The sequence below is a fragment of the Plectropomus leopardus genome, chromosome 7 (assembly GCF_026936395.1).
Source record: "Plectropomus leopardus strain MGB_pleo_1.0 chromosome 7, ASM2693639v1, whole genome shotgun sequence".
Classification (NCBI taxonomy): domain Eukaryota; kingdom Metazoa; phylum Chordata; class Actinopteri; order Perciformes; family Serranidae; genus Plectropomus; species Plectropomus leopardus.
Genome location: NC_142182.1, coordinates 22752115 through 22764361, shown reverse-complemented (window position 1 = coordinate 22764361; position 12247 = coordinate 22752115). Strand labels below are relative to the sequence as shown.

Sequence of the window (12247 nt, the reverse complement as noted above, 5' to 3'; positions counted from 1 at the left end):
ATCAGGAAGCGAATGTGGGTGCCTGTCTTACAATTTTCGAAAGTCTCAGTTTTTTCCGTCCATGTTAAAATACCACAGAACAATTTTCAAACTGAAACGGGTTCAGCAGCATTTTCAAAAGTCTTTGTTTTAGGGGTTCCAGGGTAGTGTTGATGCCAGGGGCAAATGTGGCAGTAGTTGTGCATTTTAATATGAAAATGTATTAGTGTGGATGTTGCCTAAGAGAATGGCAGCAAGAACTTGTAACTGGCACGTAAAGCATCCCTCTTTTATCCAATTAAAGCTTTGAAAGCACACTTGGTGAGGTCACAGTGGGAGCAAATGTCAGTGTCTTCAGCAAGGCATTGGCTGACTGAGACAGAGGATCAAATAAACTGTGCGTTCCAATACCCATACTACTATATAGTATGTAAAGATTTAGTATGTCACAATACATAGTGTGTCAAATGCAGTATGCCAAAAATACCAGGATGTTCTTCTACATCCAGTCAGATTTTGCAGTATGAAAGCCAGCATGCTTTTCTGGCTATTCTGACCAACAGTCCTCTGTGCAGCGTAAGATACATCACATCGACTGCGCTGCAGACAGATGACAGCTCTGACGGCTGACTGACCGCTGACTGACTGCTGACAGCATTGGCATTGATGGTTGGCAGCACATTCAAGCAACTGATGACAATTGGAATGGTAATATTAGGAATACAAATTGTTTAAGTGAACAAAATAATCGTAAAGTTTACCAACAACAAAAAATGAAAAGGAAAAACAAAACACATTGATAGAGAAATGCTAATGTAGAGTAATGAATATAAAATGTAACGCGAATATAAAATGTCTGCAGTTATAACCTAAAAGTTAAAACTACACGTATTGCAAAGTAACAACAACAGAGCTCTCCAGGTCGAGCACTGTCTCTGGTGAGCGTGGCAGATGGTATTTTGTTTATATCCATGGTAACACATATATGAGCAAGAGGGTCAAATTGCGGGGCGCAATATCATGAATAAGTAGTATGGCCTGTTCATGTGCATACTGCATGCAACAGTACATGTTAAGTAAGGGCAGCCGTAGTACCTACTAAAATCAAAAAGAAAAATTATGCAATTTGTAACGCACCCCAAATGACAGATGCATTAACTACATGTAGTCTATGATACTCTGCAGAACTGGAGTATGTTAAAAAACTGTAAAAATCTGGATTAGATTTGTGGTATTGACACACAAATATGTGGTGCTGATTGTTCTAAATCAAATATCAGAGGTGCTGTTTAATTTAACCAGCTTTGTTTTTCTTTGATGCTTTGCAACATTTTCCTGTGCCGTAGAGCAGAACTGTAAAAACACACTTCAGTGACCTCCAGTTGTCGTGCTATAACAGCTCCCATAACTGCTGCTGCTGCATGCCAGCTGCACGCTGCTCAGTCAGAATGACAAACCTCTGTATTGAATGGTTCCCTCCTTAATGGCTTTGCTCACTTAGGCTTGCGGACTTCCATGCCTCCATAAATTTCTGTTGTTCTCCACCCTTATTGTAAATCTTCATGGTAGGACCACTAATAGCAAGTCCTAATAAGATCCAGACAGGCCTCTGTTCTGTGGCCCAGTGATATAATCACATTTTTATTTGATAATCAAATAAAGGGTGGAATGAAATACTTGAAGAGCAATGTGTGGTTTTCCCTTGGCTTTTCTCTTACTCCCTGGCAGATTTTCATCTCTAATCTCTGTCTTTAGTTGGAGAGAGAGATTGAGCGTGTTTCCATTATGATTAATAACTGCTCTCCATTAAGAGAGCATTAGTCTAACACTGAGCAGAGACCGTCGGTGACAGGGAGCCATTGAGAAAAATGGAGATGAGAGACGGGCAATGTGACATCACAGAGCCACAGGCTTTAGCCTCAACATCCCTGTGGAGGAGGCGAGTCGTAAAGACCCCACTGCGTCTTGGCACAGTTTGCTAGGGATTAAAATTCGAAAGAGGCAGCTTCACGCCGCAGAGCTTTGGCAAGTGGCCAGGCTTTGTCGAAGCCACACAGCTTCCTTCAGTGCAGACTGGTTTTCTTGGTTTTGACTATTCATCTGCATCATCATTTACAGAGACTTAACTATAGTGTGAATTCAATGTGGTTTGATTATTCCAAGCAAGTACGAAGTGATATCACCATGACACAAAAAAGGTTAGAATGGCATTTAATGCAATTCATAAAAAAAGCAATACAAAAAATCTCACAAAAAAATTAAAAAGCATCAGACTGAACAGATGATTATTGCTGTTTTGGAAAATTTCCAAAGACAGTTACACATTAGCAGCTATATCATCTGGTTTTACCAGATGTGATGAGAACCAATTTTATAATCTTTTATCTCTGTTCCATGAGATGAGACAAGACAAGACAAGACAAGACAAGACAAGACAAGACAAGACAAGACAAGACAAGACAAGACAAGACAAGACAAGACAAGACAAGACGAGACAAGATGAGACAAGACGAGACAAGATGAGACAAGATGAGACAAGACTATTACTCCCACACTGGGGAAATTCATACGTTATAGCAGCTCAAGAGTCAGAAGCAGGAAAAAATGCAAAAAGTGATTAAGTGCTATAAAAGGATAAAATATTACAAAAAATACAAATTAGCTACAATAAAAAACTAAATAATATAAAATCTATATACACTATATATGCATTTCACTTATACAGATACTGTATGTCCAAATTAACACATATGTACATTATTTTAATGTGGGAAAGCCCATTAAAAATTGCCAATATAGTGCTTTGAAATTTCTAGTAGAACAGAGCCATGTACATGCCTTAGCAGACAACTGCCTTTCTACGTTTCTTTGTTTTTTTTTCTTTTTGTTTTTCTGGCATGTTACATCATACATCACAGCCAGCTTGATACTGGAAAACAGGTCAACAAACAATAGAAGGCAGCGTGGAGGCTAGCGTAAATGTTACAGCGGTTACTTCTTTTTGATTCCTCTTAATTATTTAGTCTCTCTTTCATACTTATTACGATTAAATTTCAAATGATGTTCGAGTGCTGCTCAGAGGGAGACAGACATCTGATGACTGGTGACGTATTTCCATCCCTACTGATTGAGGTTGAAGCCGATATATACCCATAACTTTTGCAGAGTCATTTTACTTGGGAGTGAATGCTGATTGTAATCTTTCATATGAAATACAGAAGCCAGATGTTTGTAGGTGTCACTGGGTTTTTTTGTCTGGTGGGAAATTGGCTTTACTATTGAGATCTGTATGCTGCAAATAAATGGTTGAAAATTGTGTGGACACAGCTTTTATTGTGCATGCTGAATTAGAGCTGCAAATAATCATAGTACTCATCAGCAAATAATCTAAAAATTATGTTTTATAATTCTGATCACAATTTCCCAGGGTCCAAGGTGATGTTTTGATATTGTTTGTTTACTCAGTTGAAACCGTCGAAAACCCCAAATCATGAATTCACTATACAGAAAATATAATTGAGAAGGTGGAATGAGTAAATCTTCAGCATTTCTGCTCAACAATTCTTAAAATAATTAATCGATTATTGAAATTGTTGCATTTACGTTTTAGTTTTAAGGAATCCTGTTTTCAGGTCATCATGATGCTTCGCATTATCATAAGAGAAACATTGGATTTTTATTTCATTTAATTTTGTCTTGTGAAAAAGGAAAACAAGCAAAGAGAGGCTCTGAGGATAAAAGTTAATTGAAAGAATTCATGTTCATAAATGCAGCATTCATTGGGGTGAATGTTGCTATTTGTGAATATTTTTAAACAGAGGTATTTCAGCTCAGTTGCTTGAAAACAGACCCTGTGATTTATCACAGACTTAGTATCCCTCATTTTGACACTGACTTGTCAAAATGAGTCGAGCTGGAAACTTGGCTTGTTAAGCGTCAGTGATCAATTTCTCCCACTTCCCTCGAGTCAAGAGTCCTCCTCGGTTTGTCATAGAAAATCTGATTTCAATCAACATGATGTTATCGCCTCTCCCGCTCCATTCCAGGCTTTATTTCCTTTCCCCTGCTCTCACTTGTCCCTCTTTGCTTCTTGGCCGAAGCACAAGTTATTTTAAAAAGTAATATGCTTTCTCATCATTTCTGGGCTATTTCAAGAGACATTCACACCAACCCCTAAAATTGGCCCGGACAATTCTGCATATTGTGTTGAGCTATGAAAGCGCTTTTAGACAGATAGCCCAGCGCCATTTGAGCCACCAAAGAATGAAAATTGTGGTCATAAGAAAAATAATTTTGGCTGCTGTCTTTCATTTTTCCCTGCGGCAGTTTCTAATCAACTCAGATGGAGTCCATCAGACTCTGAGCAGTGGTGGGTCAGCTGTGGATCGGGTTTGGTTTTTCTTTGGGGAGGTTTTTTTTTCTGTCTGGGAGCTGGAAAAGTAAATTGTTAAAATGTGATGGTGAGGTGTTGCCGCCCTGTCATTTCAGAGGTCTGCACACATATGGATATTGTTGAAATGCACACACTAATCTCATAATATTGAGATATTTGAGTTCCTCCAAGACCAGAACTTAAAAAAAGGAAATAACTGTTGAGAGATTTGTCACTTTCCAAAGTCTTTCCAATGTGCTGAGGCACTACATAATGACATATTTCAACATTTCAACAAAGCCAGTGGGAGCAGACACTCACCAGTGAGAATTTGCAGACTTGAACGTAGAGCTGCGTAACTTCTGCCTCTGTGACAGTGACCTCATGTCCTGTGCTGTGCTTGTAACTCTCCAGATAGGCCGTCAGCCAGTCCCTCTGCAGCTCCCAGCTCGGGTAGAGGTTGTAGTTAACATCATTCACACCTCGGACACAAAAACCACACATGTGCACGTTAGTGGAACTACTGTTAGTGTTATAATACAACACAATGCTTAAACTAACTGATAGTTTTGTAGATTTGCCACAGAACTACATCATCTCAGCTCTTCAGTCAACACTTGTCAGTTTCACATGGACTGTTCCAGTTACTTTTCAACATTTCTGTATTAAGTTACAACACAGAATCACGGGGAGTGGAAGACAGCGCCATCCGTTGAGCATGGATTTTTAAAACTCACATTGATGTCGATGTGGTGCAAATAAATAATCAAAAATTGCATCAGCTCTGGGAGAAAGGGAAAAGGGCTCCAACTAATGATTATTTTCACTATGAATTAATCTGACAATAGTTTTCCCAATTAATTGTCTAGTTTGAAAATGGCAGATAATTGTAAAAAATATTCTTCCCAATTCTGATGTTACAAACTCAAACTTGTGTAATGTAACTACGTTTCTGTTGTACTTAAGCACAAACTTGAGAAAACTGTATATTGCTTAAGTATTTCCATTTTATGCTACTTGATACTTCTACTCCACCAAATTTCAGATTTACACATACATCTGCAGAACCAAAATCTGAACACTCTTGTTTCATTTTGTTGTCATTACTGAGTCAATAGCTTTTAAAGGGGGGTTATATTTGTTTTATAATTAATCCGTAAATCAGAAAATACGGTCTAAAGCCAAAATAATAATAATAATAATAATAATAATAATAATAATAATAATAATAATAATAATAATAATAATAATAATAATAATAATAATAATAATAATAAAAGAGGAAGAAGAAGAATGGAAACCCATCACTATGTTTTCAGGGATAAAGTGTTCAAAAAATCAGGATACAAATAAATTATGAACGAATAAAAACTCTCAGAACATAGAATGAAATGAAAGTAGAAAATTTTTGTGTATGTAGGATGCTTCCTGTATCAAGAAACTAATGTTTCACAGTGTTCAGGTGGGGTTTGGGCCCATTCATTCAAACAGTCTTTAAATTTTGAAGGTTTTTTATAATCTTGTGAAAGAAATTTCTATTTTGATACATCACCATTTAGTGTCCACAGTTTCCAAACACTTACAGAGTGTTGTTAAAAGAAAAGGTGATGTCACATAGCAGTGAACATGCTCCTGTCCCAACATTTTTTTTGGAATGTATTGCAGTGATCACATTCAAAATGAGTGAAAATATTTACAAAAAGCAATACATTTTTTTCAGTTTTAATTAACATGAAATATGTTGCCGTTTTACTGTATTCAATTGAACGTAGGTCAAAAAGGACTTGAAAATAACTGCACTCTGTTTTTATTCACATTTTACACAGCGTCCCAGCAGTTTTGAAATCCAGGTACTTGTACACGAGAACATTAGGAATAAACATCTCTTAATAAAATCGTATAACACTCAAAGTGGGTAGTGTTATGCAGTACTTTTTATTTTTACCGTATATATATATATATATACTTTACCGTGTATATATATATATATAGTATGTATGCACTGTTTTTGTCTGGGAGGAGGTACAGGATCCCTCTAAACACAATCAAAAATTAAATCAACAAAAATTCATCCCTCTCTCACTCAAATTCATTAATGGGCATACAGAGGACAGACAGAAACGTGGGAGGTTCCTGTTGGCAGTTCATTTAATTTGTTCTTTTGATTAGTGCATACTGCAGCATGTACAGTATTTAAATATGAAAGAGAATCTGTGAGTACAACAGTATGCCAGTGAACGTGTGTCTGAGTACATGCGCGGCAATAGTATGCCCCATAAATCTAATTTGAAGTGTTTTATCACAAGCAAATGTGTCCATTTAATATTTAATGTTTTCACTGTGTTGTTTCTATTGTTTCTATTTAATGTTTTGTACTATTATTTCTGGTTTAATGCAGTAATTTCCCGTCATACAAGGCAATGGTCTCCCAACGAGAGACAAATAAATTATACTTGGACCTTGAACTTTTACTAAGTCAAATTTTTAATGCAAGACTTTGACTGTATTTACTGCAACTTCATTTAAGGCCCTCAGCCACTGCATATTGTATATTAAATTGCACACAGTACCAGAAAGTAAGACGCATGGAAATTGGATGACATTTTAAACTCTTAGTGAGATTTGTACGGTGCAAATAAAGGAAAAGTGGTTGTGCAGTTTTGGTAATTGCCTGCATTTTAACTGTAAAGTCTCTTTATGAACAGGAAATAAAAGAGGGATTTATATGTTGTCATCAAAAAAGCTCCAACGTATAAAAAAATGTGCATATTTGTGAAGTTTGGCTAATTCCAAACACAATTTGGCATCTTGATAATTTAGTGGTTGGACCAAGTATGGACATGAAAACTGAAATGATGATATGCTTATTTGAAACGATCTGAAAGTAATAAATTGATGACTGTTCCACAAATGTTCAAATAAAGCTTTGCTGCGACACAGCTGGTATATCAAAGCCCACGCAGAAGACACACTGAATACAGCAATTTGACTTGGCAGCGTCAGAAGAAGGGCAGTTTTATGGTGCATAATGACAGAAAGATGAAGTGATATCACAGCCAGAGAGACAGCACAAACTGGACAATGATTTCACATACCACTTACTATATACAACCTCTATTTACTCAATATTCCACATTAGGTGTATATTTTCTTTGTGTGAAAAAAAGAAATGGAAGCAAAATTGAACTTTTTTTTTTATCACAAAACAGACCTACCAGCAAATTCATTGAAGTGATTGCCAATATCGAAGGCCTGGTAGTTGTAATCGGCGTACTCGTAGTCAATGAATTTCACTATCCCTGACGGAGGAGGAGAGGGAAAGAAGCAGTGGTTACCAAGACAACGTGACTAACACATCCTAGGTATGGCCGTATAACTGACGACTCTCCTTTTATTCAAAGTGCAGAACCGTGTGTGAGTCAAAGGAACAAGGCGTCTCTTTTGACAGGGAGTCACCCTGGACAGCCTTGTAAAATATGCAAGAGAAATATCATCATAGTAAAAAGGATACTATGGATGAGATAAGATATTTAATTAAGTGGGAACACATTTTCAGTGGTGCAAAGGTTTGCCTGTGTGTGTTTGGAGGTATTAAGACTCTGGGAGCTGCATTATTTCAACTGATGAAAAGACATATTCATCTAGTTCAACATTAGCCTCCGTAACAGAGTGAGACCCGTCAATCACAAACCCTTCTACAGTATTCTGTCGATTTTATTGCCTCTGACTGATTGAAATGCCTCAAAAAAAAAAAAAAAGAAAAAGAAAAAGGTTTTTATATGCAGTGTGTATCCCAGCGTCAATGATGTGCGTGTCTGTTTCTTACCTTCTTTGTGGTTGTAGATGATATTTTTTGTGAGAAGGTCGTTGTGGCAGAGGACAGTCGGAGAGTCAATCTGTGAAAGGTGTCTCTTCAATGATTCCATCTCGGCCGACAAAGTCTCAAAGCTGGGCACCTCTCGTAGAGCTGCGAAGCTGTAAGAGGTAAAACCACTGGAATTACTTTTTTTTGCAACAGAGAAGGCGAAATTGTATGTGAAGAATGTTTCATGAAAGAGGGGTGTAATTGGGCGCATTGGCGGCCCGGTTCAACATTCATTCACTTAACCAGTATGTGATGGTTTATACCAAAGGCTGCAAAAAAAAGACTAGAGCTTCAGATTTTAGTTTAAATCACTGGAGCTGACAAATGTATACACCACCAGTGAGTTTCATTTAGGAAGCAGGAGCATTTTTCATCATCTCACATCATGTTTTTGATTTCAACTCATAAGACAGATGTCATCATTATTCAGCAAATATCAAATACATTCAGTCAAAACTCTTCTCCCTTAAAGGTCCAGCATGTGGGATTAAGTGGCATCTAGCAGAGAGATTGCAGAACTGAAACTTCTCCCATGTGTCAGGTGTGAGAATTATGGCTGAGTGAAAAGGTGAAAATGCAAACATGGTGGACGCTACAGACCAGGAACTGCTCCATTTGTAGATTTAAATGGTTGATTCTAAGATATTGAAAACACAACAATTCTTATTCTCACATGAAAAAAATACTTGTGAATATTATTTCTGCCCTAAATGCCCCTAAATCCCACACGCTGGACCGTGAAACTAACGCAGCTTAATTGTTGAGGCTGTACTCATACACTGTTAGTACCAGTGCAGGTGATGGGAGAAAGGAGGACGATAACCAAGCCGTCCTCCATGCTGGAGAATGACTCCCACCCCATGCATGACACTCTGACTGCACTGTAAGCTCCTTCAGTGACAGACTGCTCGATCCAAAGTGTGTGATGGAGCAGTGCTGCAGGTCCTTCCTTCCTGCTGCTGTCAGACTGGACAACTAGCACTGCTCCCAATAAACCACACACACATACCAACTGGACTTATACCAGAAGTGCAATTCTTCACAAGTGCAATTATCCTCCATGTGCAATTGTTGTACATATTTTTTATATATTTTTTTTTTTCTAGACTGTTGAGTTGTTGGCACCTTGTAATTTTATGTTACTCTTTTTGCACCTGTTTTTTTTTATTATATTTGGCACCTTGATTTTTATTATTTAATATTTTTCATATTTTAAATTATTTTTTACTATTGTATTGTTCTTTTGCTGCTTATACTGTATTTCATAGCTGCTGTAACAATGCAAATTTCCCCAGTGTGCGACTAATAGGGGATTATCTTATCTTATCTTACTTATAACTACGAAAAACAATGCACCAACAGTTGTGTATAACTGTCCTCCCTCATATTACAGAGACGGAGGAGGAGGTCAGTTGACGTAATATAAAGTGTGGCAAAGTTCTTGTTTAAAAGAAACACGCTACGCCATCAAGTTGTTGCGTCATCACGTCACGTTAAGTATATAATGTAACAATGCCCTACCATGCTTTTCTTAAACATTTTGTTGCATTTTGTTGGCACAACTTCACAAAATTCATTAAAGTTTGCACCCTCTGTTTACATGTGGTGAAGCCCCACTACGCGCGACCATTTATTGTGTATCGGAAATAACTGATTTGACGCACATAGCATATGATACCTGCGATGTGGACAAAGGTGCCTGTGCAGTGAGAGGGAGTGATAATGAAAACGGTGCTCACATCAAGACAGCCACTCCAGCTGTAGCACTTTTCTGAACAATGTGTAGTCTGTGTATAACCAGGAAATACTACAGTGAGATTAATAATAACTGCATTGTAGGTGATAATCTGTTTAAAAAAATAATTTGTTGTTGTTGTTTGACAAATGTATTTCCATTTATTTCCAGTTGAATTTGTTAAACATTACAGAAAATGGTTAAACTGGGGGTTGCAGAATGGACACAAGTAACCAGCAGGACACGTCAACATGAGTTCATGCAAATTGGACGCCTGTAGTGGGTATTACATATTTAGCTTTTTTGTGACTTCATAAACATTCATTAAGAAGTGTTGGCTTTTACACAATATTGGTATTGACAGTAGTAAAAAAAGTTGTCACATCTTTGATTTACATAGAAGTAGTTTACAACAGTGTAGAAATACTCAAATGCTAGTACAATACTATAGTCAAAATCTAATTTTAATCTTACTTTTAAAAAAAAGTAAAAGTAAAGAAGTATTATCAGCAGAATGTAGGCCTACTTAAAGCTTTGTTTCGTTGTTTCAGCATACTGTGGCTGACACATTAATGTGGAAGTAACAATATGTGATTGGTCAAGCTGGTGCTAATTTTGACTATAATAAATACTGTTTTGTGGTATGACCTGTAACAATATATCAAATAGCATATAAGATCATCGGGTGTTTTGTTAGTTAACTTTAACTGGCAAGGTGACCAGTATAGTTTTCTGACAGATATATGGAGTGGAGTAAAACGTATATATTTTTTCTAAAGTAAAAGTAAAAGTACAAAATATCAGAAAACAGAAGTCCTCAAGTTTCTCAAAATTGTACTTAAGGTACTTGGAGAAATATTATTAAAAAATTACACAAGTGGACGTGGATAGGCTATAGAAGTATGAGACATGAGAGGGACCCTTCTTGCAAATAGTGAGCTACTTAAAATGAGAGGAAAAGACATACCTAATAATTAAGGTAACTAGATGGACTTCTTAAAAATGGTATGCCTCATTATAAAGTGATGGTATTATGGGTTTTTCTTTTCTCACTACTTCTTCAAATGTTATTGTAAAGGCTCAATTACCCCAGAACTTCCCCTTACACATGGTGACTCACCTGCCACTATGAATTGTTCACCCTAAGAGAATTTGAATTGTCTGGATTTCAGCACAGTGTTAGCGTCCTGATGTCTACTGTAAATGCTGTTTCAGAGAGTTGTCATCCATGGAAAAATACTGCAAAGCTTTGAAAGGGCAATGTTTAAAGTTAAAATTTAATCACAAAAACTATGTTCGCTACAGGAGTCTGAAATTATTGGCCTTCAGAAATCCTCATGGGTTGATGGGATGTTTTGAACACTTACAAAAGATACTTTTATATGAAGAAAGCATGTGTATAAAGTAGCTAAAGGCACTAAACTTGTATAAATGAGAGGAAAACAAGACTTTTGTGGCTCAGTTGTCGGAGGGAGAAAGAAAGTTGAGTGCTGTTACAGAAAACCAACTTTGTCACAAACTCCACACTTTTCTTCCAGGAGCAACATGTTTGTAAACTGAAGCCTCTTGGCGTGCCTCATTGAGAGGTTACATGCCTTGTTTTCACTCTGTTGATTACTCGATTCATCAAAGGAGGCACTAATGTCCTTGGACGTCAGTGCAAAATGCACCTGGAAGAAATGCTGCGCAAGCATCCATCTCCCAATTAATTTTCGTGTTTCCTTTTCAGTCGTCAGGGCACGATAAGAGGGTAATTTAAACAGTGTAATTTAAACACTACCTATTTATTCGAGGGGGAACAAACAGATGCTCCGGTATTATACACACTTGCAGACATAATTTAGTGAGGCCTGTTAGGAACGCACAATAAAAGCAGAGGAGAACAGCCTTGTTTATAGTCGTGACACAGAGCCTCTGCTGCCTCGTACAACTCCTACACATCCTCAACAACACAAGCCATTTTTGTATATCTCCCTCATTCACTTCCTTCCTGCTGTGGATAGACAGATCAAGGAAGGGTTGATTGAATAAAAGCAAGAATCAATCTCTGTACCTGCATACAAATATATGTATATATATATATATGTATATATATATATATATATATATATATATATATATATATATATATATATATATATATTCTTTTTAAAATAGCTTTTTCCTGCCTGAGTTTGGATCTTTTTTTCATCTTATTTGACTTACTGTCAACTGAAATAGCACAAATCCTGTTTAACTTAATTCCAAAGTGCTTTTTTAGAAAATCACAGCCCAGAATATAGCCGTCAGAGCATAT

The 12247-nt window shown here is 36.9% G+C and overlaps 1 protein-coding gene across 3 annotated transcripts in view; it reads right to left on the bottom strand.

The window, feature by feature from the left end:
- The window catches only part of LOC121950465 (ethanolamine kinase 1), a 56767-nt gene that overhangs the window by 13818 nt on the left and 30702 nt on the right, over positions 1-12247 (bottom strand). For all 3 annotated transcript variants that reach the window (XM_088080222.1, XM_088080221.1, XM_042496473.2), the window contains exons 4-6: positions 8178-8326; positions 7567-7650; positions 4673-4833 (exon numbers count right to left, since the gene is read on the bottom strand). In XM_088080222.1, coding sequence (XP_087936348.1) covers positions 4673-4833; positions 7567-7650; positions 8178-8326 — 394 coding nt within the window. The remainder of the gene's footprint in view (positions 1-4672; positions 4834-7566; positions 7651-8177; positions 8327-12247) is intronic.